The following is a 27,673-nucleotide window of genomic DNA, read 5'->3' as shown; positions in this document are numbered from 1 at the left end:
GTTTGAGGCTGGAGAGCTGGGCAGGGCTCTGAGCAGGAGGGCTTCAGGGCCAGACCAGGTGGTCGGCCACCATCATGTGGGTGTCACCCTCGGGAACCCACCTGGGCCACAGGCACCCTCCTTCCCATTTGCAACGTAGGGAGCTCGCCCTCTGGGCCTTGGCTTGTGCTGAGGTCCCCGCCAGGAGCCTGGCTCTACGCTGAGCTCCTCACGACCTGGCGCCGCCCCCTCTCCGCAGAGCGAATCCTTCCTTGGAGAAGGAGGGCCATGGGGAGCCCCAGCGGGTTCAGGAGGGCGCCGGAGCACGGCGGGAGGAAGGCGGGGTGCGCGAACAGCGCCCCCGCCCTTGCGTTTCCCCTTCCTCCGCGACGTTTCCTCTCCCGGCTCGGCCCTCCGCCGCCCCTTTGTTTGCCCCTGCGCGCGGGCCGGGTCGTGGTTATATTTAGGCGGCAGGTGTGGGAGCCACTACAAGCCGGGTCGCTCGCCGGTCACCGGCCACGCCGCCCACGTGATGCCCGGGCGCTATAAATAGCCCCCGGCAGCCTGGCCGCGGAGCATCCGTGGGGAGGCCGGCGCGCCCCGCGCACTGGGTCTCGGCCGCCGCGTCCCGGCCCTGCCCGGCCCCGCGCGAATGGAGGCGGTGGAGGCGGGACGCCTGCGCGCCGGTGAGCCGGACCGCGTGAGGGCGGGGGGCGTGCCGGGAGGACCCCAGCCCCGCCCCGGGGAGGGGGGCCGCATCCCTCGGAACCAGCCCCCCACGCCCGTTTCCCCCCACCCCACCCCCGCGCCCTGCTGCTCGAGCACCGCGGGACAGGATGCCCGCACCCAAGGCGCCACCGGAGCCCACTGGTCCCAGCCCCGCCCACGGTGCTCCCATGCCCGCCCTCCTTAGCTCTCCTGGGACCCCACTGAGCCGTGGTCCTCCAGCCTCCCCCCATATCATACAGGGTCCCGGGTGCAGAGAGGCTGGCGCTCTCCGAAGCCCTCTGCAAACTCCAGCTTCTCAACCAGCTGTGCCACCAGGAGTGAGCCTCCTGGACTTGAGATTGGAACGCCCGCGGGGAGCACTTCCCGGGGCCTGGCTCGGTCAGGGCCCAGAGAAGGCCCTCCAGCTCTCTCTGGCTGGTTTATTCATCGGCAGACAGGGGCCAGGATGGGGCCTCCCCTAACGGGTCTGGAAAGGAGGACTGTTCTGGACATAGAAGAGGGCTCAGAGCCGGCCTGGGTGGAGGCCGCTGGGGTCGCAGCCCAGCAGTGACGTGGGGCCGGTGGTAGGAAGGCCAGAGGGAGGGGCCTTGGGCTCCCAGAAGGGCTCCCGCATCATGGGGGGTGGCGGCCAGAAGCAGTGGCTGGTGGACTTGGGTCAGCCCTGCCTGGGGGCCTGCTCAGTGACCTCACTGAGGGGGTGTGGTTAGGAGGGAGGGCCCCTCCCTGGGCGGGAGGCCACAGGCCTGGTTGAGCCACAGGCCTGGCTGCCTGGGGCAGGAAAGGGGGCTTTCACTGCTTTGCTCTCACCTGGGGGTGTGGGCCCTAGACATCGAGGAGACAAGCGGGGTGTGTGGCTAGACCCCGACCCGGCCTGGGCAGTGATCTTGGTCCAACCTCGGCCCAGACCCTGACCCCATTCTATCTAGGGCCGGGCCCTCTGACCGCAGCCCATCTGACCCCTGACCCCTGCCAACAGGTGACCCTTGAGGCTCAGGTGGGCAGCAGTGTGGGGTGGCTCTGGGCCCTCAGCTCTGAGGGCCATCCAGGGACACTGGCAGAAGAGCCAGGCCATGTGCCCTTGCCCCTGGGGTCTCTCCAGGTGCCCAGCAGCTATGAGCGGTGAGGTGGTGGGTCAGGCCCTTGGAGAGGCCTGTAGTCCTGTGGCTTCCTTGGGCCTTTGCCCTCCTTTCCTTCTGGTAAACACACACGCACACAGGAACAGCCCGCAGCCCCAGGAGGGGCAGGTGTTTGTGTGCTGCTCAGGGCGCCCGCGGCTGGCTCTTTCCTTGCCTGCACTGGGAGCCGAAGCTCGCTCTGGGATGGTGCGGGATCCCTTCTCCCTGTCGTTTGCCCCCTCCCCGGGGACGCCCGCGTAACCCTCCTAGACAAGGCACGGAGCAGAGTGTGAGCCTGGGAGCAGCGCTGGAGGCCCTCCGCCGCGTCCGGGTCCCAGCTGCGGGCCCTGTCTGCACCCAGGTTGAGGCTCCAGGGGCCCAGCCGGCCTGGTGGGCAGCTGGGGAAGGGGGTGCTGGGCGGGGCAGAGGTAAGAGTTGTCTGCCGTGGGGGATGGAGGACCTGCCGGGTGAGCAGGTGGGATTGGGCCAAGCCCCGTGGCCAGGGGGGTCTGCTGACCACTGGGTTGTGCCGGAGGGACCTTGGCAGCATCTCGTTTGGCCCCTCACTGTACAGATGGGGAAACTGAGGCCGGTGACGTGCCCAAGTTCTCCCAGCCCGTCTGTGCGGGTGGGAGTGAGGCTGGCTGGGTGCTCCTGCTGGGGCCCCTGGCCCTGGCCCTTTGGGGCCTAGAGAGTGAGAGACAGGCATGAGGTGCTTGATGGTTGTCTCTGAGGCCCAGCAGCGTCCCTCCTTGAGGCCCTGTCACAGCGGGACCCCACTCCTGGCCACCTGCACTGTTACCATCTTGGCAAGCACCTGGTGGCCGGCCCTGGCCCTTTGGCCCGTGTGGTCTGTCCCCGCTTCTCCGAGCTACTGGAGGGCAGAGCTGCTTGTTTACCTCCGGTGCGTGGCCAGCCCTGTGGGCGAGTGGTGGACGGTGGCCCAGGGCAGAGGCTGACCAGAGCCGGAGGTTTCCCCGGGGAGCCCTTGAGAGATGCGTAAGGTGGCGCATGGCTGTGAGTGAGGCTGCCACACCCTCACCCCGCTGTGCTCTGGCGCCTTGGCCTCCCCGCCTGAGCCCCTTTCCCGGAGGACCGGCTGGCCCAGAGCAGTGTGGGCTTGGAAATGCCACAGAGGCCGGTGTTCTGCAGAGGAGGGGGTGACTGTCCCGGGGCGGGGGTGGGCATCTTGGGGTGCCCGGGCTCAGGGGATGGGGGCTGGGCCTCTGTTACCACAGACTGCCCTGAAATCCGTGTGTCGGGGTTCAGCACGCTCCCGGGGGAGGGGTGTGTCCCTCCCTCCGTCCCTCTCTACCCTGTCCTGGTGGCTGTCCTGTCACCTCAGGGCTCTGGGTCAGCCCTGGCAGGAGCCGTCCTTCCTTGTGCTCCCAGATGGGGAAACCAAGGCCCAGGGAGGGTGGCTCGCTCAGCGTGGCCTTGCAGCAGGGCCCGGGAGAAGCACCGGCCGGGACCCCGGCCGGGACCCCTCCCGGGAGTTGGGGCGCCCAGGGACCCCTTTCCTTTTCATTTCTTGTTCTCCCCTCCTCCCCAGACGCTGCCTGCCGCTGACCAGCCCGGGATTTATGGAGAGGGCCACAGAGGGCCGCCCTGAGTGCTGCCGCGGCCTGCATCGCCGCCGCGTCTGCTGCTGAGGCCCCGCGCCTCCGGCCCTCACCATTGCCCTCGCCCGCCCATGGCCCCCGCCGCCCGGCCCGGGGCCGGCTCTGCCGCCTGAGCCCCCTGCCCCCTTCCAGGACTCGCCGTACCCCGATGGGGTAACGTGACGGAGGCCCCGTGTCACAGCCGCCTGCACCCACCCCAAGGCCGCCCCGTTGGTTCAGTTCGAGTTCATTCTTCCTTTGGTCCTTGGGGGTTTGGGGCCTTTGAGTGAAGGCGGCCGTTGACCTGTCCACGGATGCAGACGGGGCGTCCCCAGCGACAGGACAGCGCTGGCCACGGCCACAGCGGCCGGACTCACTTTGGGCTTTTTCGAGTTTTCTTTGCTGACTGTTTTTGGTTGTCGTTATTTTTGCTTTTGCCCCCTTGTAATTATCCAGCTCCGAGAGGCAGGAGCTTGGGCTGGTCCATTTTACTTCCGGGGGGCTCTTTCGTTCCTTTCGTTTTTTAAAGAGTTGGGTTTTCTTTTTTAATTATCCACCCGTTAACCCGGGCAGCATCCTCCCCCCTCCCAAGTATTTGCACAATATTTGTGCGCGGCGTGGGGGGCAGGATTTTAAAGAAGCGCTTTCTCTCTGTTGGACGAGCGCAGGGATCTCGTTCTCCTTGGGTTCTGGGGCGCTGCCGGGGCCGTCTCCCGCCCGCGTCCCCGGCGCCGCCCCGCCTTTGGGGCGCAGCCATGGCGCGGATGAACCGGCCGGCCCCCGTGGAGGTCAGCTACAAGAACATGCGCTTCCTCATCACGCACAACCCCACCAACGCCACCCTCAGCAGCTTCATCGCGGTGAGTGTCCAGCACGTCCGGCCGCGCGGCCGGGGGCCTCCCGAGGGCCGCAGGGTGAGCCGCAAAGCTGTCGGCCCAAGGACCGCGCTTGGGAGCGGAGCTGCCAGCCTGGGCACAGGGTCCCTGGGGGGCACCCGAGGGTGTCCTTCCTGCAGAGCTGGTATGAGGACTGCGGGGGGATCAGCTGGGCCCGCTGGGGCCTGCAGGGTGGGCAGCGGGAGTCCACGCTGCACGAACAGAGGCAGGTTCAGAGGCAGGAGGAGAAACGGGCCTCGCCTCCTCAGGACGTCACCTGTGGCCGGGGCAGTCCCGAGCCCTTTGCTGGCCGTTCGGCCTCTGTGCAGAGGCTGAGCGAGGGAGGAGGGTGGGTCCCCCAGGTGAGGAGTGGCTGCTTAAACAGCCTGGACACAGGCGGTTGCAGGGGGCTGGGGCACGAAGGCCAGCTCCATGGCCAGCCCAGGCCGCAGGAAGCCCACCGGCGGTGGGGGAATCCTTGGGTTGGAACAGGCCGGCTGGGGGCTTCAGGCCACAGATATCTGCGTGAGGAGGGGCTGGGCGGGAGTCCGAGGCGGCCACGGGAGAGAGTGACCACTGTACCCTGAGAGCCAGCAGGTTGAGGTGTGTGCTGCTCATGGCCCCAGCAGATGGGGCCAGATGTGTCTGCGGAGCCTGCGATTCTCCACATGGCCCCTGCGGGAGACTGGCCTCTGTAGTGCTCCTTGCTGTTTGCAGAGCCTGTGGCTGTGTGCAGGGCCATTTGTGGCCTCAGACCTCCAGCCATTCCCTCTGCAACATGAGAAAAGCTCCCTTGAGCGCTTGTCATGGTTGAACAGGGGCCTGGGCACGAGAGGACTTCAGCAACTCCATAGAGAGAGGCAGTGGGCGCCCTGCCATTGGGGGACTTGGACCCTGGACATTGAGCTGGGACCCTGTAGGGGAGGGCTGTCCCCCTGTATAGCCTGTGATTAGGGTCAGGGCTGAGTGTGCCCAGGATTAGGGCTCAGTGTGTGACCAGGATCAGTGCTCAGTGTGTGATGAGGGTCAGGACTCAGTGTGGGACCAGGGTCAGAGCTCAGTCTGTCACTAGGGGCAGGGCTCAGTGTGTGACCAGGGTCAAGGCTTAGAGTGTGACCAGGGTCAGGGCTCAGTGTGTGACCGGGGGCAGCGCTCAGTCTGTGATGAGGGTCAGGGCCCAGCCCTGGGCTGGGTGGAAGCACCCTCGGCTTCAGGCACAGAGGGATCTGAGGTACCCCTTCGGCCTCAGAGCCCTGCACCACCGCCCCCTGCTCCCCGCATTCTCAGAATAGCTCTGTGCTGTCCTCACTGTGTCCAGTGTCCCCGTCACATGATGAGCAAGGTCCAGCAGCTGATTCCTCACTGCTCCTAAAATAGCTGCTGGGAGCAGGTCGGGGTGGGTGCAGCCCCGGCACGTGGACCCCATGGAGTGGAGCCCTCCACCCCAGCGTATAAATATCCCTACGCCTGGCTGTGAACTGCCTTGACCTTCTCCCTGGTAGCCCGGGGCTTCCCCGCTGGTGTGCAGGGCCTGGCTCCCTCCTGGGTGCCATCTGGGCAAGTGCCTGCCCTCCCCGCCCCGAGGCCTGCCCCGCCGAGACTCTGAAGGCCCCTGATTGGGGTCTGGCTATGCCCCTTGACTGGACTTGTCCCTGCAACCCTGGCTGGGAGGGCTGCCCAGAGCAGGGACCATGCAGGGGCTCACGTGTGGGCTGGTGGTGTCCTACCCCTGCCTGGGGAGCCAGGATCTTTGCCTGGAAATTGCTGATGTGATCTGGGGTCCTGAGCACCCGAGAGGAGGGAGGTAGTGCTAGGAAGCTGGCTCCCGGCTGAGTAGCCACGATGGCCAGGAGGGTCGGTGGGGACACCCTCCCTGCTGCTGGGTGGGCCCAGGGACAGTTGCCCCAGGAGCATCAGGAAAGACTGTCCCACCCTCGGCAAGTCACTGAGCCTGAAAGTCAGTGGGCCACTGGGGATTCACGCTGGGCATCAGCCTTTCTGTCTGGTCAAGGGGGGCATGGCCTGGTCAGGGGGTCCGCAGCCCTGAGCCCCACAGCCCCGGCTCAGCCCTGCCTTCCTCCCCCTGCCAGGACCTGAAGAAGTACGGGGCCACCACCGTGGTGCGTGTGTGCGAAGTGACCTATGACAAGGCCCCGCTGGAGAAGGATGGCATCACCGTCGTGGTGAGGGCTGCGTGCTGCTGCGCGGGGTCGGGGGGGTGGAGGTGGCTGGGGCCCCTCACTGGGAAGCAGGCACGCGTGGCCTCTCTGCGTGCCCCCTGCCGTGCCCACCTCGCCGTGTTCGTGCCCAGGCCTCATCTCTAAGGGTCTGGGCTGCCTCAGGGGCGCATCTCTGTCTCCCTGCCTGGCGTTCGGGGCCCTGTCGCCGGGCAGCGGGTGCCTCCGGGAGGGGGGGCTGGGGGCACCTGGCGGGCCCCTGGGGAGGCTCTACCGAGGCCGTGGGGAGGGACCCTGGGGGCTGTTTCCTTGGTCCCCGGTGCTGGGGACCGACGTCTAGGCGGCAGGCCCTGTGGGATGGGCCACGGGTTTCCCGGTGCCTCGACCAGAGCCCTGGGGCCAGCCCTCTGGGGAGGACGCCGAGCCAGGCGACTGTGGTGAGAGTGGTGGAAGGGTCGGAGCCTCGGGGTCAGACGGGCCTGCCTGAGTCCCGCCTCTGCCCCTTCCCCGCTGAGTGACCCCAGTTTCCTCACCTGTAGAGCGTGGGTGCTTGAAAGGCACCAGGTGAACGCTGTAAAGCGGCCCGTAGCACAGGGAGTCCGCAGCCTTTCCCACTCCTCCCACTGCAGCAGGAAGGATTTGAGTTAGACTTACAGCAGCCAGGCAGACCGGTTTCCTCCAGGGGTTGCTGAATCCGGAGTCCGGCAGCAGGATTAGATGACCCGGGGGCCTAGCCTTGGTGGGCGCATGTGGATGCACTAAACGGCACTGAGTCTGCTCCACTGGGACTTAAGTGTCTCCATCCTCACTGGGCCCGGCCTGCTCTGTGCAGCTGTGCTGGGGGCTGGGGACGCAGACAGGCACATGTCAGCCACGTGTGTGGGCCAGACCCCTTGGGCCTCCTGACCCAGAACCTCTCAGGCTTGGGTGAGGGTCAGGCTTTGACCCCAGAATCGCAGTGTGGGCTCATGGGGAGGGGAGTAGGGCTCCCGGGGCTCCTCAAGGAAAAGAGCAGGGTGTTCCGGGGAGGCTTCCTGGAGGAGAGGAGGGCCGAGGGAGCGGAGAGGATGAGGAGGAGCCTTGCAGCGGGGAGCTCCCTGGCCCTGTGCCCTGACCCTCACCCTCGTGGGCTCCCGACATCCTCTGCGCTTCTCAGGGTGCCCGTGGGCAGGCCGGCCTGCGCCCCTCGCCCCACCGTCCGGTGTGGAGGGCCCTCACGGGCTGCTTCCTTCTGCAGGACTGGCCGTTTGACGACGGGGCGCCTCCACCCGGCAGGGTGGTGGAGGACTGGCTGAGCCTGCTGAAGACCAAGTTCTGTGACGACCCCGGCAGCTGTGTGGCCGTGCACTGTGTGGCCGGCCTGGGACGGTGAGCTGGCCGGCGGGGCAGCTGGCTCGAGCCTGGGGACCCTGTGGCCTGGCTCACTCTTGGATGTGGGCGCCGAACCCACATCACACGTGACCTCCTTCCTTGGAAGTTCCCAGACCTGGGCGGGGAGGAAGTCCTTCCCACAGTCTGACCCTGCTCCCTCCTGCTGTGGTTGGGACTGTGCACTTGAGCAGGAAGGAACTGCCAGCTCCGCCCCTCTGCAGGCACAAAGGCCCTGCCCCCAGCTAATAGCCTGGGTTTCACTGAAGGACCCAAGCGGTGGAATCCCCGTTTGTAGAGGGACTGGCTGAGGGGGGTTGATAGCCAAGAGGCAATCTCTTATCCACAACCAGACCTAAGCCCAGCGCTTCGCTCTCCCTCCTTCAACCCTCTCACCAACATATTTACACACAAGGAGCCTGAGGCACAGAGAGGTTGCCTGGCTCACCTGAGGTCACACAGCAGGGTCGGGAGGAGCAGGGCACTGGGGGAGTCTGGGCAGCCCTCAGGCCCCAAGGGGGAAGGCATTGCTCTGTGTCTTAAGTAGGCGGCCTGTCAGGGGACGGGTTGGGAGCAGAGGCTCGGCTGATCTGGTTCTGCCGTCCGCTCTAGGGCTCCGGTCCTCGTGGCTCTGGCCCTCATCGAGAGCGGGATGAAGTACGAGGACGCCATCCAGTTCATCCGACAGTGAGTGGCCCGTGGGGGAGGGCGGTGGTGAGTGCTCAGGGGTCCGGGTTGAGGGGGCCCGTATCCTGTGCTCCCCGCCCCGCAGGGGCCCAGTGCCCTGCCAGTGGGCACTCCTGCCCCCTGGCCCCGGGCTGTCCTCTGAGGCATCCCCCAGTCCAGTGCAGCCTCCCATTGTGGTACCGACGCACCGCTCAGGCCGCCTGGCCCTCACTGAGGACCGGTCCCTGAGTGCGGCCTTCTCCCCTGGCTGGGAGGTATGAGTGAGGAGAGGCTACAGCGAGGGCCTGGCTGGTCCCATCTCCGCGGCCCGCGGCTCCCTCGGCCTGGGGCGCGGCAGTCAAGGCAGGCTGGGCTGCGTTCAGTAACGAGCAGGTCCACGTAGGGAGTTGGGGCAAACAACTCTTTAAGCCTCCGGCACTCCTGATGTGGGGTGTCATTCTCCTTACCTGGGAGAGGGAGGACCCCCAGAAGCCATCCAGCCCAGCCCCTCTGTGAAAGGAGCCTCCTGTGGCACCCTGCCCACCTTCCCTAACACCCCAGGGACGACTGACACATGGGGGTCTTTCGGAGCCGCCCTTCCGAAGCCCTGGCCCCTGGGCCCTCTGCCCCAGCTTCTCAGCCCCCACGGGGGTCTCCCCCCCTCCCCCTCCTCGGGTGGGGGGCTCCTGTCTCCCCCACTGCTCCCGGGAAAAGAGCCCGGGTGGTGCAGGGTCCTGGGGTGTCAGCAGGGACAGTGGGGCGGATGGCAGAGGACCTGGGCCTGCGCTGGGCCCGAGCCCGCCCCCAGCCCAGCCGCCGTGTGCGTGCATGCGTGCGTGTGTGTGTGTGTGTGTGAGAGAGAGAGACACGCACGCGCTCTGTGCCTGGGTGTGTTCTTGTGCTGCCTCCCCAGTGGCGGCTCCCAGGGCACAGCCGCCTCTTTCTCCCAGAGGCGGGCTTGTTTCCCAGCCAGCCCGCCAGCCCTGCGTGCACCCGTGGGAGCTCAGGCCTCCTCGGGAGCCCGGCACTCCTTCATACACGCGCACACACTCGCGCACACGGGCACACGCTGTTTCTCTCCGTGAGCCTGTGTGCAGCTCTGCGCCTTGGCGCAGATGCAAGGGGCACCAGGGGGAGGGCCGGGCCTTCACCAGAGCCCTTCCCGCACCCACCGCGGTGGCGGTTCCCCAGCTTGAGGCGCGAGGCCCGTGATGGGGGGCTGGGCCCAACCCGGCGACTCAGAGAAGCACAGGCTTGCTCCTCCCCTGCTCACGTTTCCTTGGCCAGAGCAAGTCTGTGGCCACGTCTGAGGTCACGGGCGGGTGGGGACACATGACCTCCCGAAGCGCCCGGTGGGCAGCCCTAGGTGCCCTCACACCTGGGCAACGGAGGTCCACCTCCCCCCTCCTCTACTCCCCCTCCCAGCCAGCCGGGATGCCCAGGCTCCAGCCCTGCGGCCTCTGGGGTGCCAGGGCCTGGGCGTGAGGTGGTACCCAGGTAGACATGGGGGCCTTGGGCAGGGGGTCAGGGAGCCAGCCTGGAGGAGGTGATAGCCAGGTGAGTCGAAGGCCAGCTGCAGTGACTGCAGGTGAGGAGGGAAGGGTGATCCTGGCAGCAGGAGCAGCCCGGGCAAAGGCCTAGAGGTGGGACGGGCTCTGCTGGCCACGAGGACCCGCTCCAGCCCCACTGGACTCTGGTGCCTCGAGGCCCTGGGGCAGGGCAGGCGGCCGAGCCGGGTCCCACCTGATCCCCACCCCTGTTCCGTCTGCCCAGGAAGCGGCGTGGAGCCATCAACAGCAAACAGCTTACCTACCTGGAAAAATACCGGCCTAAGCAGAGACTGCGGTTCAAGGACCCACACGCGCACAAGACCAAGTGCTGTGTCATGTAGCTCAGGACCTTGGCGCCCTGGCCTCGGGCTCAGCGGGGCTCCATCTCCCTCCTCTCCAGACGCCTCGGCACACCCGCCACCAACGATCCGGCCCGCCCCACGCGCCCTTTGCTGTCTCCTGTCACCGTCCCCCTGCGTCTCTGTCCACACGCACGTGCAAGTGTGTGTGTGTGTCTGCTCGCACCACTGTCTGGTCCATCCTTCCTTTTGTCTACATGCCCCGCGTCTCTGTCTCTTCCTCGGTGTCCTATGTGTCTCTGTCTGCGCCCTCGGCTCCTTCTGTCCCTCTGAGGCTTAATTCCCCCCTAATCTCCCCCTCACCCCGCGCCCCTGGCTCTCCTGCCAGTGCCCTGCCCCTGGGCAGCTCTCCTCTTTGGCCCGTTTGTTTGGGGGCTGGTGTATTTTTTAACCACTGGGCCCGGCCCCTCCTCGGCAGCCCCTCACCCTGACCTGTTCTTGGCACCTTAAATTATTTGGTCTGGGGCGGTCAGATGTTCTGGACACTCGAAGGCAATAAAACCGGACCCTGTGGCTGTGTGTGCTTGGAGAGTGGGGTCGGGGGCCAGGCGGCCTCGAGGGAGCAGGCGGGGCCCCGGGAGGCCCCTGAGCAGGATGGGCCGGCAGCCCCTCCGGCCGGCTGTGCTGGGGCGCCCCCTGGCGTCCACACCGGGTCCCTGCGCTCCCTGGCTTAGGGGCAGGAACCATCCCAGATAGAACAAGGGCTGTGGCCTGAGCGGGCTCCGCCCGGTTGCCATGGTGCTGTTTCAGGGCCGGGTCACCAGCGTTGCACCTGTGCAGCACAGGGTGGGTCCCTTGGTAATTCCGTGGGGCTTGTGTCCAGTGGGGTGGCTGCCCTGCCCCCACCAGGTGCCCTTAGAGGCCCGGAGCAGGGAGCTGGTGATGGTGGCCGACCGCGTCTGCTGTGATAGGTCAGAGTGTGTGTGGGCGGGGCAGGGTCTGCCTGGGGGCATGGGTTGCCCTGCTCCCAGCCTCCCCGTGTGCAGCTCTCAGCTCTGCGCCTTCCCCAGGTGGGATGGTGGCCCACCCACCAGCTCACAGGCCCTGTCTCCCTGCCCCTGGTCTGCTGTGGCCGGCCTGGCAGTGAACTGTTGCCGCTGGTACGGTTCATGGGGCACCTCCCGTGAGCCCGGGTCTAGAGCCCCCCGCCCTGCTGGCAAGGACCGGGCTCCCTCCACTCGAGACTTCTCCTGTCTCGGTTCCCCTGGGGGCTTGCCCAGTCACCGTCGGCTCCAGGAACCTGTTGGGGCCAGGCCAACCCAGCTCTAAGCTTTTACTAAACCAGACTTCCCAGAGGGAGGGTGAACTGGGGCCGGGTGGAGGGATGTGCAGGAGGCCTGCCTGCCCACTGCCCGGAGGTGGCCAGGGGGCAAGTGCTGGGTGAAACCAGGAAGACCCCCCCCCCCCCGTTTCAGGAGAGATGGCACTCCCACCCACCAGCTGGGCTGAGGGGATCCTCCCCCTCAGGCCTCTTGGTCCTGAAGGAGTGCACCCCTCCCCCCCAGGCAGGGGGTTGCAGCGGAGGAGAGATGAGGGGGTACCCACGGAGGTCCATGGACAAGATGGAGAGTCGTGAAAAGGCAAACCCACCCAGAGCTCCTCCTCAGGTGCCCTGTTCAGAGATGCACAGACGGGGAGACGGGGCTCCCGGGTGGAGGGGGGCCGCCAGCCCTACCGAGAGTTATTTCCTCCTTTCCCCAAACACACCCAAGAACACAAGTGAATCTGGGGCGTGTCCATGAAGTTGCTGTATTTTTTCAACCCACCATCCAAGTTTTGGGGTCTCCTGGGTGCCAGCCCTGTGCAGCCCCATCCCTGCCCCAAGGGGCTCACAGTCTAAGGGGCGTGGTGAGCCGGGTAGGGGGGGGTGCCTGGCCTCAGGAGGGGCTGACGAGGGGCAGGGAGCCTTGTTTGGCAGGCCCTCGAGGGATGGGGCTTGTGGAGGTGCCGAGGCTGGGGATGTGGGCAAGGCGCTCCGGGTGGAATCTCTGCCTGCGCGGAGTGGGGAGGGTCAGGGAGGGCACGGGGCGGGGGGCAGGCTGGGCTGGGCTGGACCTCCTGTTGGAGGGTGGCCGGCTGGGGTCCCGAGAGAGACACCTGGGGGGAGGCCCTAGGGAGGACTCAGGCAAGGGAGGGTCTCACAGGCAGGGAAAGGGCCCACCTGCCCATTGCACAAGTGGAAAAACCAAGGCAGGGAGGGGAAGGACCTCCTGAAGGTCAGGTGGGTCTCCAGGGGCTCCCTGGGAGTCAGGGGACCCCTTCTAGACTCAGCCCTCCAAGGAGTCTTGGAGGAAGGTCTTACTACCCATTTTACAGATGGGACAGCTGAGGCTCAGAGCTGAGACCCTCGCCTCAGGCCACACAGCTCATCCAGGATGGGCCAGGCCCACCAGGAAGGTCTAACTCTGGGCCAGCCTGGTTCCACTGCCAACCCCGGTTGCCAGCCCTGACTGGACTCAGGAGGCTAGAGATGGGGGTGGAGGGAGACATTGAGTCCCCTGGGCTGAGGGAGACCAGCCAAGGGGCCTCTTGCCCACTGTCAGCACCCCCGTGACTATGGAGCTCTAAGCTGGAGACAAACTGAATGCTGTCGGAGTGCCTTGGTGAATGGCTCCACTCAGCCGTGAGCCCTGAGGGCCAAGGCTGCCCTGGGAGTGCCCTCCCAGCGCCCAGGACACTGGCAAGCCATGGCTTGGGCTCTGGCCAAGGGGAGCCCACCTGATCTCCATGACGGGAGGGGCTGTCATTTGCAGGGCGCTGCACAGACTTCCCAGTTTGTCTCTGGGGGACACGGTCTCTCTGCCCTCCCGCAGGCCTGCCAGTGTCTCCTGGGGCTTGCCTGGTTCCCCTGGGGACCCACGGAATGGTGGGCGGGGAGCGTACAGGTGTGACGCATCTTTGTTGAATCTAGATCTTTCTTTCAAATGGAAAAATGTTATGCAACCAAGCTCTGTGTGGACAGGGCAGGGCTGCCTGACACGGTGGGCACGGGGCTGGGGGTGGGTGAGGAGGAAGGTGAGGGAGGACGGCTGGAGGTCACCGTGGTCTGGCTGCCATCTGCTGAAGGAAGGAGGACTGCCTGGTGGCAAGTTCTTGGATGCCGGGCTCTGGGTCATTCTTAAGATCCTCAAAAGCTCCAGGAGAGGAGGGACAAGTCAGAGGTGCCCCCTGCGGTCCCGTCTGCCCACAGCCCCGCCATGACAGGGCAGCGCCCTCATTCCCACCTGGGGTGCGGGGGGGCAGGTTGGCACCCAGACCGCACCTCCTGGGCCTTCCAGGCCTGGGTGCTCCCCTTTCCCACTCCCACCCCCTCTCAGCCCCACGTGTTTGGGGGTCCACCCTCCCTGCGACACGGGTGCGGGTGTGGACGGGCTGGGGCCACTTACTGCAGAACAGCAGCTTCGTGTCCATGTCCTTGACCATCTGGGACACGGCCCGGGGGTGGTGGCAGGTGGTATAACCTGCGTGACAACGAGGAGCACGCTGGCCGGTGGACGGGGGCTCGGACCTGCTCCCGACCCTCCGAGGCCCCCCCCCCACCCCGCCACCTTTCCTCTTGCCAGTGGCCCTCAAGCTCCAGCTGCAGTGGCGTGGCAGGCGCTGGGCGGGTGAGGCTCAGGGTGCTCAGGCGGGGCAGGCCCGGGGGTCCCCGAGCCCGGCCCCCGCTCACCCATGAAGAGCACCCATGCCCAGGTCTTGATGTGACGACGGCGGCTGCGCAGGTAGCTGGGGGCCTGTGCCAAGTGGATGCTGAGACCCTCCTGGCTGTGGCTTATCTGGGGAGCACGCCTGTCACTCGCTGGGGCCAGAGGGCTGGACCCGCACAGAGCACGGACCGGAGCCCCAGCCCCGGGGAACCCGGCTCCCGGCCCCCCTCCCCTCCCGCCCCCCGCTGCGGCGCCTAACCAGGCGGCTCCGGAGGACGTGGCGGGCGCTGAGGCTCGCCTCCCAGGCCGGCGTGCAGGAGAGGGTGCGCCGCCGCCGCCATCGGAGCAGCACTGAGCCGCGGTGGAAGGCGAGCTTGGCCTGCTGTGGGGACCGCAGGGGAGGGCCTGGGCTGGGGTGGGGTCTGAGGAAGCCGCAGCGCGGGCGCGGCCCCTCCTGGGCTCCTCGGCCCCTTCCCGCTGCCTGTGAGGCAGCGCTCAGCCCACCCACCGCCCTGGCCGCGGCACCAGGCCCCGCTCGACCAAAGGCAGTACTCGGCCCCCATCGGCTGGGAAGCTGGCCGCTTACTATCCATCTCCCTGGCCGCTGGGAGCTCCAGGAAGGCTGAGCTGCGTCTTAATGGCCTGGCGTGGGGCACGGGCTGGCACACAGTAGGGCTCAGCCCATATCTCAGCAAGTTCAACGAGCAACCTGAGCCCCGACTACAGGCCAGGCGCTGGGGACACAGCAGTGAGCAGGGCAGACAGTGTCCTGCCCACAGACGGCACGGCCACGTGTTTGCACGTGTGTGTGAGTGCACGTGTGTGAGTGCACGTGTGTGCACATGGGGAGGGGCAGGGAAACCAAGGAGGGGGCCAAACCTGCTGCCCCAGGGAGCACCCCCTGCCATCTGCAGACCCCCAGCCCCCTGCCACCCGTGGGTCCCCAGCCCCGCCCGCCAAGGCGAAGGCCCATCGGGAGGCAGTGACCGTGACGACGGCCCGGCAGCTGTCCTTCAGGGGCAGGAGCAGGGCCTCCATGCTCTGGTGCACCTGGGTTCTCAGGCCGCTTTGCTTTCTGCCTGTCATTGACGCCACCGGCTCCCCGGACAGTGCCATGGCCGCTGCCCGGATTCCATCCCGCTCCTGCAAGGCAGAGGCTCAGGGCCAGAGCCAATCCTGCCTGGGGGTCCTGACCCTCCACTCCGTGGTGGGGATGGGGCTCAGTCCCCTCAGTGGGACCCTTTCACCTGGGCTCAGGGCTCTCAGGGACAGGGCTCTGCCTTCCCCCTCAGACAGGGCTCCTGGGGAGGGTCACAGGCCATCCTCAAGGACCTGAAATCATTTCTCTCTCATGCTCACAGTCACATCCTGACAACCCGAGTGTCATGAATGCAGCTGGGGGGCGGGGCTTATCCCTCTAATTTCCCAGTGAAGGAAAATCTGCCATTGCAAACGTGCTGACAGGTCAGGAAGGTGAGGACAGGTGGGGTTGGAGAGAATGGATGTCGGCGCTAGTTCAGCCCCATGGAGAAGGGCGAGCGCCACCTGGTGGCCCCCCGGCTGGTCCACCTGCGCCGGTGCACACCCAGGGAGCTGCCCTGGACCTCCACCTCCCCGCCCCAGCTGGACCGTGGCCTGGGGTCCTCCCCGCCTTCGAGGAAGGGAGCGGGGGAGGCACAGGAGGGCCACGAGATGGGGGCGCTCGCCCCTCCCTGGGCGCACTCACGTCGTCGGAGAAGGAGCGGGCGTTGATGGCGATGCCAAGGCTCTGGGCCTCTGTGCTGTGTGCGCCCAGGCGGTGCAGCACGTCCGACACGGGGCCCATGACGCGCACCACCACCGGCTCGCTGCTGTGGAAGAAGCCGTCGAGGAAGGGCGGCGGCAGTCCACGGAGCAGGCGTCCCTGGGGGAGGTGGGGCCGGTGGGCCGAGGGTCCTGGGACCCCTGCCTCTGCACCCCCCGCACCCCAGCCCTGCCGGGTAGACCCAGAACCAACTCAGACTCTGCCCTTCCCAGACCCCCATCCAGGCCTGGGCACCTGCACTGTCCCCCACACCCTGCTGGATCCCGCCCTGGCTCTGCCCATGAGGGAAATGAGCTCCGAGCCCTGGTCTGTCCACTCGGAGCTGTGGACAGTCTTCAGACAGGCTTCTCCTCCCTGAGCCACTGGGGGTCCCCCTGGGGTGAGGGGAGCATTAGCCCCGTGCTAGTTGGCTCCCAGGACCTTCCTGTCTGTCCCCATGCTGGCCAGAGGGCCCCCACCAAGTCCTGGAGACCACCCTTCCCTTCCTCTGCCCCACCCTGCCTTTACCCCCATTCCTGGCCTCCCCATGGGTCAGAGAGGGCCTGGGGGGCTGGAGGAGACAAATTTGGTCAGGTGGGCACACACTGAGGTCGCTGGCGAATCACATCATGGGGAGGTGGGTGCACCAGTGGTGGCTCCAGACCTTCTATGCTGCAATGACCATTTCCCATTTTTACATTACTTTAAAAGAAAAAACTAAGCTCACTTTCGGCCAATTCTTTCTGCTCCTCTTGTGTGCAGTGTGCTCATGAACTGTCTGGATGTACATGTCAGAAAGTGACATGTCAGCAAATGGATGTTTCCCACCATCAAGCCCCTTATCAATGACTTGTGCAAACTAGGCTGATTTTACAACTTTTCAGCAAGTTTTAGGCAACTTCATTGGCTTCCTAAGCTGTGTTTAGTTTTACAGCATTAAATTCATTTCAGTGACAAACACTTTCTGAGCACCAACTGGGTGAAGCCAGGGTGCTGGGACCCAGGTCTGGCAGTGGACTGGAGAAGGACCCGAAGTTAAACTTACAATATGGCGTGTGTCAGTCAGTGACGAGTGGTATGATACAGCAGGGCAGGGCTGGGACCGACTGGGGTGGAGGTACCAGCAGAAGTGGTGGTTATGAAGGTTTTTTAAAAATTATTTTATTTATTTATTTATTTATTGGCTGTGCTGCACGGCATGTGGGATCTTAGATCCCCGACCAGGGATCGAAGCCGTGCCCCCTGTATTGAAAGGCAGATTCTTAACCAATGGACCACCAGGGAAGTCCCTAAAGTTTTACTTTTAAGTAGGATCAGAGCATTTGTTACTGAGAAGGTGAGAGCTGAGCAAATTCTTACAAAGAGGTGCTGGAAGAGCTTGCCAGCAGAAGGAGCAGCAAGTGCAAAGGCCCTGAGGCAGGAGCACACCTGGGTGTTTGTTGATCGGCTGAACGACCTTACTGTTTGGGGCTGGAGCAACTGGACGGGTGGAGCCCCCGTCACCTGAGATGGGGGCTGCAGGAAGAGCCTGTTTGGGGTGAGGGGTCCGCTGTGCACACGTTGGGTTTGAGATGCTGCTAGAATCCAAGCAGTTTGAGGGTCGAGGCTGGAGTTCAGGTCCGCGTTTGGGATACAGGTTTGGGAGCACTTGGCCAATAGGTGGTACATAAAGATTGGAGGAGACCACCAAGGGAGCAAGTGTAGACCAAGCAGAATGGCGGGAAAGGGTCCAAGAACAGGAGGGAGAACCAGTGAAGATGACAAGGCACCACCTTCGACGTGAGGGAGGGGTCCTGGGGCCAAGTGGACGGAAAGGTCACCCAGTCACGTGTGCTGACGGGTCCACTGCGGGGAGGCCACAGGTGGCCTGGACGGGAATGGTTTCAGGTCAGCTGTGGGTGGGAGGGACGCTACCTGGAGCGTGTCTGCCTTCCTTCGATGGCTACACTTGCAGCGTTTCCAGTTGAATTATTTCATTAATATGTAGGCATTACATTGGTAGCATCTTCTAAAAGCAAAATATAATTTCTAACAAGGACAAAAACGGCCGGGCGCCAGTCCTGAAAACAGCATCCGGATTTTCAGTGCGCTCGTCCCATGACTGTCAAGTAGTTTTTAGCCTGGTTGTCTGGATCCCCTCCCCCGAGGTGAGCAGGGGGATGGGTGGAGGGGGCCCTCCTTCCGCCTGCCGAGCTGGCCCCTTGTTCCCTGGCAAGAGGACCCCTCTGTGGCAGGGATGGACTTCCCCGGCCTCCTCGCGTGACCACCGGAGCAGAAGTGAGTGATCAACTTGCAGGTCGTGCCTCAAGGGGCAGGGTGTGCCTGCTGGCTGCAGTGGGCGTGGTGGTGGCCGCCCAGGCCCTGCAGAGGAGGGCAGCACCCAGAATGGAGCACGGCAAACGAGGACCCTGCCCCCCCTGGGGAGTGCAGAGCAGGACAGCCACAGCGGCGGGAGAGAGACGCACTTCTACCGCGGGTGCGCGGCCGGCTTGGGTCTTTCGCACGTAGCTGCTCTCCGGTCTCCCAGTGCACACACCGGCACCCAGTTAGTGCGATTTGTGTTTGACGGTAGACAGAAGTGGACAGTCCTGCGGGGCCATTTGTTCTCATGGGCCCCAGCAGAGGTTGCCTCTCTGGCGTCTAGGGCAGCGACCGCGGCCCCTCCCTCAGCCCTGGGGCCTGCTCCATCCCTGCCCAGTTCAACGTGTCCCCACAGAAGCAGGTCTCCCTGGCTGGGGGGCTCAGGGTGGGTGTGTTGTTTCCCCCAGCCCTGCTGTGGCTGGACCCCCCCTTGGGAACCATCCACCTTCCCTAGCCCTGGCCGTCCTGGTCTGGTAGCCCCTCTGCTCTGTCTTCTCTGTTCCTGCAGGTCCACACTCAGTGCGGGGTAGAGAGAAAGCACATGGACACTTCCTACTGATTGCCTGTCTGGGAGAACACCTGGGGACAGGTGTCTGGATGGCTGACCACTGACAGAATGAATGAATGAGTGAGAGAGCAAACGTGAATAACTGATTGAGTGAAATCAATGAATGAAAGAAATAATAAAAGAATGACTCATAAATGAGGGACCCAAGGAACAAGAGGATGGGTGGATGGATGAGTGGGTGGATGGATGGATGGAGGGATGGAGGGATGAATGGCTGACTTTATGAATGGATGAGTGGGTAGGTAGGTGGATGAGCTGGGGGGCTGTAGACGGAACGGCCAGATCCCCCAAAGGCAGCATTGCGGGCCTTCCCTTCTGCCTCTTTGGCAATGCTCCAGCTGTTCATTCATTACGGGATGTGGGTTGTCACGGTGATGGGTGGAATCGGGAGGGAGTGAAGCTGAGTCTGCAATGACGGGGGGACCCGCCCATAAGATTCTCAGGGGAGGCTCCTGTCTGCGGGCCAGCCTTGGGGTGCCAACTGGTGGGCTCCTCCTAGGTGCCTGGAGGTCTGCAGGAGCGCCCGCCTGTTCCCGGGCGTGGTGGAGACAACGTCCTTCGGGAGTAGACACTGCACCCCTCCCGCAGCCCTGCCAAGAGGCCATCACCAGCGCCGTTCTGCAGGTGAGGAAACCGAGCCCCAGAGAGGTGATTCTGTGTCCCCAGAGCCGGGATTCCAACCCAGTGGGCCTTGTCTGCACCCCGCACACCCGGCCGCTCTGGGGGTTGCTCCAGCCACGGCTCCCCTCACCCTCGTACCTTCTCTGGGTGGAAGAGGATGTTTCCCAGGCCCTGGAGTCTCAGCACGCGGACCTCGGGGCTGGGGTCCCTGAGGCTTCGGGCCAGCATGGTCAGGGCGGCCTGTTTGGGGAGCACCTCCAGCAGGGCAGGGCTGTAGAGGAACTGGGTGGCCCCAGGGGCAGGCGGGTCAGTCCTGGCACCCTCTCCTAGGGGCCCTCGTCGGTGTCTGGGAGCAGGGCTGTAGGACCAGGGCCTGGCAGGCGGTGTGGGGAGGGTGGCTGACCTGCTCCCTCCGGGTATCTTGGTTAATGAGTATTTGAAACCCACCTCCAAGCTGGTTCGATCCTTCAATGTATAGCTGGGGAGACTGAGGCCCAGAGGGGGAAAGGGCCTTGTCTGAGGTCACACAGCGAGGCTGGGAGCAACATACATCAACAGCCTGGCTCGTGGGGCACTTGGGGACAAAGCCTCGTGGAAGGAGGCCCAGACATTCCTCTAGCGCGGTGGGGTGGGGAGAAGCACTAGGCTTTGATTGGGGTCTCTTTCTACTCTTTCACTGCCCTTTTGGCTTCACGGTCCCAGGGGTGGGACCTTGAGTCATCAGGGAGGGGGGTGGATGGAAAGACAGTCCCCCAGGCTGCAGGCTGAGGGGGGCCTGGGAGGTGCGGACCCAGCCAGAAGCCCCCGACCGCGGGCCCCAAGGAGCTGGAGGCGGGAAGGAGGGGTGTGAGGGGTTTGTTGGGCAAGTGAGGTCCTGGTGTGGTTCTGGCGGTGGCTGAGGCAGCCGGACGAGGGGGCTCAGGCTGTCTCTGAGGGGCCCCCCTCCCCACACCCAGGCCCCCGTGAGGATGGTGATGGCTGCCTTCCTCCCCCGCTTCTCCTGGCTCCGCAGGTGGGGTAGCCGCTGGATGATCAGCGCCTTGACTTGCTTGCAGCGGTTCTGCACCATGGCCCTGGGCGCAGGCGAAGGGCAGGGGCAGGGCTTGGGCTTGCGGACGCAGCCCCGTGTCCCCCGCCCCACACAACCCAACCCAGGGGCCAGGCGGTCAGAGGTGCTGCTGAGTGTGGGTGGGCACATCTCTCTTCGACCGTCTCCTGCTCCCTTTGCACCCACTGGCCGCCCACTGGCTGCCAGGCCCGGGCTGAGCATGGGGTGGACAGGGGAGCAGACTTGGCCCTTGTCCCCTAGGAGGCCTCAGGCCGGGGGGAAGACGCCTGCATCCTAGGCTTCCAGGGTGTGCGCGTGAGTCCGTGGGGCTGTGCTCGCAGGCAGGCCCTGGAGGTACGGCAGTCCACAGCCTCCTGGGCAGGGGTGACCCGGGCAGTCCCCTTCCCCTGGCCCAGCCCCGCCCCTACCTGGCGGGGAGGCCCACGCCCTGCGGGTCGGTGTGGGTGGCGGCGAAGAGGTCCCAGGCTCCCTGCAGCTCCAGGTGGGCGAAGTCCTGCCAGTGTCCGGCGGCGGGCAGCAGACCCTTCAGCGCACCCAGCGACGTGCTGCGGCAGAGCAGAGGGGTCCCCAGCCAGCCGCGCCCCTGGGGAGGGTGCCCAGCCGCCGCGGGTGGAAAGGTGCCTTGTGGTTCCCGCCTGCACTCAGGGCCCGGCAGCACTGGGGCCTCCCGGGGGCAGCTTGTTCCCGGCCGCCTTCAACAGAGATGTCGGGGCGCAGGATGGGGGCGGGCCCGGTTGCGGGGCAGGAGACTGGAGGGGGCCTCCTGGGAGGGGCGGGTCCAGGGGGAAGCTCGAGACAGGTTTGGCACGTGGTCAGTGTGAGGTGCCCACAGCTGGTTTTCCAGGGCTGGGGCTGCGGGGACTGGGCTGGAGAGAGAGAGCTAGGAGACACCGGGGACAGGTGGTTTCCCCAGTTGCAGGGTGGAGGGGGCCCCAGCGGAGCCTCGATGGGCAGTGCCGTTTAAACGTGGGGCTGAGAATGCAGAGGGACCCCGGCACTGGAGGAGGACAGCGGGGGGTGTGTCATGGGGGCCCAGAGGAGGGTCCATCTACAGCTCCTGAGGACGCGGGGGAACGAGGTCCACCCGCCACGCGCTCGCGCGGACTCGAGAAAGAGAGCCGGCCCCGGAGCACGGCGGGACGGGGTGCGGGTCGGGGACCGCGCTGCCCAAGCCCCGTCCGGGTCACACAGCCTGGCCAGGGGCCGCAAAAGCAAAGCGCGGCCAGGCCGCGGGCTCCAGACCTGCACAGTGGTGTCGAGCCACGGGCTCTGGGCTGCCCCGGGCCCTGCAGGCAGCGCACGGGTGGAGGGCCTGGGAATAGCTCGGTGGCCCGTCTCCCTGCCCAGCCACCCCGCGCCTGCTGGCGTCACCTGGACGTGTGAGCGCCCCCAGAGCGAGGCTGTCAGCTTGGACCAGGCACAACTCTGATCAGATTTGCAAAACCAAATGTGAAGGGATGAAATGCCACTCCGTGAAAGTCCCCGGTGGGGCCGACTCAAATGTCAGCTGGCCTGTCATCTTGCCCCCAAGCCGTGCCACTAAAAAGAGGCTGCGTTTTCCAGGTCACTGGTCTCAGCCAGAGTGACGCCGGTTTCAGGAGAAGGCGACTCTGGGCACAGTGGCATTTTGTCTGCTCTGTGATGGGTCTCAGAAGCTTCTGGTCCTGGGGCACGTTGGGCATCGCTTCTCACGGTCGCTGTGTCCCTGCACCACACCAGGGCTTCTGGAAAGATGGCGTTTGGCTGATTTGGGCATTCTGGGGACTCCCTTGCTGACTCTCGGGGTGAACAGCATCACTTGTGGGGCCCTAAAACCTAAGACCACCCCCAGCCCAGGACCCCCGGCAATGCACAGGGACCCATGTTGCCTGAAATCCATGCCGCTCCTTGACCGACAGAAGACGGAGGCCCTCGGGTCCGAGCCCGGCCATGCAGGACCCCCCTCCCTTCCTCCTGGGGTGACGTCGTGCCCTCCTTCAGCCTCACCCCAGGGATGCCTGGGGCAGAGCGACTTTGGAGATGAGGGGGGGCTGGAGGGCAGGATGCAGAGGTGCGGGGAGCCTGCGGGGTTCACACGGAGCTAGGGCTTCCTATGCGTCAGTGCCACGGGACACGGACCGCTGTTGTCCCGGGGGGATGAGGGAATGGAGCGCCCTCCTTTCCTTTCCACCTGGTGTCCCCCCACTGACGTGAGCTGCAGGAGGCGGCTCTGTCTCCTCATCTTTGTATGTCGCCCCAGTGCCGACCGGATACTGTCATTTCCGTGGCACGGAGCCCCCTGTGGCTCCCCGCTGCTCTGGGGCTGAGCCGTGCGGTCACCTCCTTCCTGCCCCTTCGTCTTTGGGGTCCCCCCGCCTGGAAGGCTCTCTGCCCTCCTTTCCCCACCCAGTGAGCTCTAACCATCATTCAGGTCTGTGCTCAGAGGCCGGGTCCTCAGGGAACCACATGCAGGGGGCGCCCCCCGAGGTCACCCTTTGCAGAGGCTGTGCCTCTCCTTCAGGGCACTCTCCAGGGTGTGTCATGCATCACCGGGCTGTCACTTGACCCCATCTGCATTTCCACGGGGCTGAGCTCCTGAGTGCAGGCATGCCTCTCTGGTCACTGAGTGTGGCCTGTGACACAGCAAGCGCCATCCGTATTCATTAAATAACAAGAGCAGGACACACAGTACACTTAGCAAGTATCGACCAAATAATAAATAATCCGTTAGTCCTTTCTCTCCTCTTTTCGACCAAGAGCTGTGGGGAGCGCGGAGTGGAAGGGGGGCCGAGGCTGAGGCCAGGGGCCAGGGAAGGAGGCAGGTCCGAGCAGGGCCGTGGGGACTCCAGACTGGGGCAGAGCACCAACCTTCCCGTCTGTCCCTTCCTGCTCAGGAATCCCTGCTCAACCCCTGGGAAGTCACAACCCCCATGGGTCCGAGGAATCAGGAGGTCCTTGGGCCTGAGACCACGGCACCCCAACTGGGCAAATTGAACAGAAGACGTTTGGGCTGGGGTCATGATCTAACCCTTAACTGAGGCCCCGAGTGTTGGTCACTTGCACAGGGTCACTCTAGCATAGAGGCTACCCAGTCCTCTACGGTGCCTGACCCGCACAACACCTGGGGAGGGGCCAACCCCATCGCACAGAAGAAGAAACCAAGACTGTGAGATGGAGAGGCCAGCTCAGAGTGCTCACAGTGGGGTTAGGAGGAGATCTTAGATCTCAGATCCAGGCCCCAAACAGCATATCATTATTAACTGCTTATTTGTTCCTTGTCGACTGCCAAAACCCAGGACCACGAACAGTGTTTTAAATAAAAGAGCTTTAAATTAAACTTAAAGCTTTAAGTTGAAAAGAGGACTAATCAGGAAGTGAGAAACAAAAGGAAGCACCCCTGTGCCACAGTGAGAGATGACTGAACATTAATTTTATATGTGAGCTTCCTGGCAGCCAGGGCAAGAAGGAAAATATGTTGGATTATACCTATAAGTGGATGAAGGGAGTGTCTTTGAAATGAAGAGAAATGAGATGTCCCATTAGAGTTAAAGAGATTCAGCCCATAATGGATGAAACAGGAGGAATGAGAAGTCCTTTGTGGGGTAGGGTGGACATTGCCTTGAGGAGGACCTGGCTGAGGACCAACCAAAGCAGGAAATGTCTCTAAAAGAAAGGGGTTTTGTTCATCAGAGATGCAAAGGAAAGGGAGAGTCCCACAGGCAGGGCCATCCACGCTTGCTCCTTCCCTGGCAGGAAGCCCTGCCAAACCCTCACTTGTTGGTTCCAGGGGCCAGCACAGCTTAGCAGGACGTCAGGAACCTCAGAGGCCCAGGACTTGTCTGACTCTGCCTTGAGCCTTGCGTGGCTGCCACGGTGTTCCGTGCCACCCCCAAGCTGCCAGGGACACCCACAAGACAGTGGGCCTCTCGGTAGTGAGTGCCCAGATCCCTCTTCGGCCCCCGTCCCCCTTGACGGTACCACCACATCCACCTAGTGTCAGACCTGGGACCACAGTGATGCTCCTGGATGGTGCTGCCCTCTGAGGCCCGGGAGCGGCTGCTGACCTCCTCACTGTCCTTGATGGCTGGCAGACATCACTGCCGATTGGCCTGCTGTGCTCTCGGGCCCCTTGGGGTGGCATCAGAATCACAGTTGTCCTCTGGGGAAGGGGCCCAGGTCCCATCCCAGCTCCGGGGAAGGTGTGGGAGACAGACCTGGTCAGTCAGAGCCCCGCATGCCCCTGTAGCCAAGGCAGTTGGTTCAGGGGTGGGCCTGTGAGCTAAGCTGGGCCAATTAGAGCCAATGGACATGCCCAGGGTGGGAGTCTGTCCTGTGGTTGCTGGGGCCCCGCCCTTCTCTTCCGGGAGGACCTGCCCAGAGAAAAGCCAGGACCTGCGAGGTGGGTGGGGGGAGGGCTGAGGCTGCTGGAGCATCTTGACACAGCTGAGCCTGAGCAGAAGGGCCCCTGGTGCTCCCAGAGAGGTGACAGCCATCCTGCTCTCTGCGGGAGCCCTGTGTGAGACAGACATATGTCCCTGCTCCCCGGAGCCCCCATTATACGGGGCACAGATGACAGCTGTAGCTGGAGATGGGCTGGGGGGGAACACAGCAGGGAGGGAGGAGGGCTGCTATTTTGGAGAAGATGGTTGGGAGACCACAGGAGGTGAGGCTACTGGGGGAAGAGCATCCCGGGAAGAGGGCGCAGCAGCTGCAAAGGCCCTGAGGCAGGAGTGTGCTGGGTTTGAGAAACGGCAGGAAGATGCTGAGGCTGGAGCAGAGGGTGTGCCTGGGTGGTGGGGGCGTGTGGCGGGAGCTGAGGTCCTGGAGGAGACGGGCACCCAGATGAGGAAGGACCGGTGGGCCTCCGGAAGGGCTGGGCCCTTCTCAGAGCTAAAGGGGGAGGAAGCAGGAGGGTTCTGAGCACAGGCGAGGCCTGATCTGACTGAGGGGTGGAGGGCAGTGGGGGGTGGTCATGGGAGCAGGGGAGGCTGGACCTCATGGGGAGGGAGAGGGAAGCTGATGGGCCAGGCAGCTCATCACAGCTCTCTCCTAACCCTCCTGCTTCCGGGAGGAGAATGTTTTAACAGCTTATTAGGGAAGATTCATGCATTTTGCATGGTTGATTTGAATAAAAAAGGAACTTGGTGCACATTCGAATTCAGAAGCAATATGAGAGAAGTGACAGTTTTTTTCAGTGAGTGTCTTGGGGAGAGCTGTTAAAACTGACAGCTTGTGTGAAGCTCATCATAATACTAACAAATGAAAAGAGGTCGCCCCGAGGCTTTTAAAGACTCAGCTTAATGGATTTCTCAAGATATGCCCCAGTGCAGAGGGAAGGCAAGCCTGCCAGCCCGGGCCACGGCCCGAGTGCAGCCGGCGGGGCGCGGACCCTCCCACGTGGGTCCTGTCCACAATGGTCAGGAGTGGGATGGGGGGAGGCTGACAGCTGTCCACCGCATCAGAGCGAAAACGTGCCAGGGTCCGGCGCCCTGTGCAAGGGAACCCGGAGGGCGTCTGCCTGCAGGGGCCGAGTGGTGGCTGGGCAGGCACCCCTGCCGTTCTATGGGCTCTAGCTCAGCAATGCACGGACATTCTGTGTGGCTCAGAGGAAGCCTCTGACCCTCTCTGAGCCTCAGTTTCCTCGTCCGTCAAAGGGGGAAGACAACATTTGTCTCGCAGAATCCCTGCAAGGACCACACTTGGGTAAGATGTGGTGTCCCGTGTGGGCACCTGGAGTCCCCGTGTGTCAGCTGTCATGGGGTGTCTCTGCTGCCAGGCACCTGCGGTCACAAGGAAGCGTGACGCACGCCCATCCTCCGCGCTGACTGCTGCGCTGGCCACAGCTGGTGTTTGGAATCATGTCTGTTGGGGATTCAACTGTGTCCCCAGAAGCTGTCAAAGTCCTAACCCCGGGTACCTGAGAATGTGACCTCATTTGGAAGTTAGGTCTTTACAGATGGAATCAAGTTAAGACAAGGTCATTAGGGTGGCCCTAATTCATCATGACTGGTGTCCTTATAAGAAGAGGGAAGGACTTCCCTGGTGGCGCAGTGGTTAATAATCCACCTGCCAATGCAGTGGACATGGGTTCGAGCCCTGGTCCAGGAAGATCCCACATGCTGCGGAGCAGCTAAGCCCGTGAGCCACAACTACTGAAGCCCGCGCACCTAGAGCCCGTGTTCTGCAACAAGAGAAGCCATCGCAATGAGAAGCCCGCGCACCGCACCGAAGAGTAGCCCCCGCTCGCCACAACTAGAGAAAGCCCGCGCGCAGCAACGAAGACCCAACGCGGCCAAAAAAAAAAACAAAGAGTGCTTGTTGTGTACAACACACTGCTCCCTCTTAAAAAAAAAAAAAAAAGAGGGAAATTTAGACACAGAAACACAGTGACGACGGAGGCAGAAATGGGAGTGATGCGTCTACAAGCCAAGGAACACCAAGGAGGCGGGAAGGACCCTCCCCCGCAGGTTTCAGAGGAGCACGGCCCTGCCAACCCTGGACTTCAGACCCCCAGGCTCCGGCGCTGCGCGAGAATAAACGCCTGCTGCTCTAAGGTGCCCGGTGTGGAGCTCTGTCACTCAGCCCTGGGAAGCCGGTACACCGTCTCTGCCCAGGGGTCTGGGCCTTACCTCCGGGCGCTGGGCACGGCTGCCTCCTGGACCTCCTGGCCGGGCTGGGGCTCCTTGGGCAGGTTCAGCTCCAAGATGTAGTGCATCTGGGTGAGGAGGGCCAGGAAGAGCTTGGGGTAGGCCTCCTGCACGGCCTTCTTGAACTCTCGGGCGAACTGCAGCTCATGCAGCGTGTTCATGGTCTGTCGGGGCAGCAGGGGACACTCAAGGGGTCTGGGGTCCAGGCCTGTGGATCAACCTTCCGACAAAACCCACGTCCAAACTCGCCTCCCTGTGCCTGCCCACAGCCTCCAGGACCACAGCCAAGTCCTTGCCCGGGATGTCCTTCCCTCAGGGCCCGGCTCTCTCTCTGGACCCTCCATGCCTCCCCTCTCCCGCTGCTCTCCCTGCAGGCCTGGGTCCTCCATCCCACAAGCCCTGTCCACTCTGCCCTCTGCGCTGCCGCTGCCTCGTGTCGGGCTCCTCAGCCCCGTGGGCTTTGCTCCTCACAGTATCCCCAGCACAGAGCCTGGCACACAACAGGTACCCATGAGTGAATGTCAAGGGGACACGTGGCCCAGAAGGCAGAGCTACCAGATAGCAGCCCCGGGGTCTCCC

General features: G+C 64.1%; 2 protein-coding genes across 2 annotated transcripts in view; one reads left to right on the top strand and one right to left on the bottom strand.

Annotated features, from left to right (window-relative positions):
* The first annotated feature begins 513 nt into the window (after positions 1–513).
* PTP4A3 (protein tyrosine phosphatase 4A3) lies at positions 514–10,932 on the top strand. The gene is made up of 6 exons (XM_082363031.1): positions 514–665; positions 3,376–4,284; positions 6,390–6,482; positions 7,714–7,844; positions 8,457–8,531; positions 10,284–10,932. The coding sequence occupies exons 2-6, from the start codon at positions 4,180–4,182 to the stop codon at positions 10,399–10,401; spliced, it is 522 nt and encodes a 173-aa protein (XP_082219157.1). The 5' UTR covers positions 514–665; positions 3,376–4,179; the 3' UTR covers positions 10,402–10,932.
* A 1,560-nt stretch (positions 10,933–12,492) lies between these two features.
* LOC309614640 (maestro heat-like repeat family member 5) overlaps positions 12,493–27,673 on the bottom strand; it is a 54,172-nt gene continuing 38,991 nt past the window's right edge. The window contains 9 exon segments of the mRNA XM_082363206.1: positions 12,493–13,989; positions 13,992–14,195; positions 14,326–14,693; positions 14,795–15,209; positions 15,793–15,969; positions 19,538–19,681; positions 20,358–20,472; positions 20,876–21,013; positions 27,077–27,258. Coding sequence (XP_082219332.1) covers positions 13,456–13,989; positions 13,992–14,195; positions 14,326–14,693; positions 14,795–15,209; positions 15,793–15,969; positions 19,538–19,681; positions 20,358–20,472; positions 20,876–21,013; positions 27,077–27,258 — 2,277 coding nt within the window. The 3' untranslated portion in view covers positions 12,493–13,455.

Source organism: Balaenoptera borealis (genome assembly GCF_965194805.1).
Source record: "Balaenoptera borealis genome assembly, chromosome: 17".
NCBI lineage: Eukaryota > Metazoa > Chordata > Mammalia > Artiodactyla > Balaenopteridae > Balaenoptera > Balaenoptera borealis.
Note: the sequence above shows the minus strand (reverse complement) of the source record. Positions and strands in the feature narration are given on the sequence as shown.

Bases quoted from the DNA above. Each gene is read 5' to 3' on its own strand.
- PTP4A3 (XM_082363031.1), top strand. From the start codon at position 4,180: ATGGCGCGGATGAACCGGCCGGCCCCCGTGGAGGTCAGCTACAAGAAC. The intron at 6,483-7,713 runs GTGAGGGCTGCG...TTCCTTCTGCAG, and splicing joins AGGATGGCATCACCGTCGTG to GACTGGCCGTTTGACGACGG. The intron at 8,532-10,283 runs GTGAGTGGCCCG...CCGTCTGCCCAG, and splicing joins GCCATCCAGTTCATCCGACA to GAAGCGGCGTGGAGCCATCA.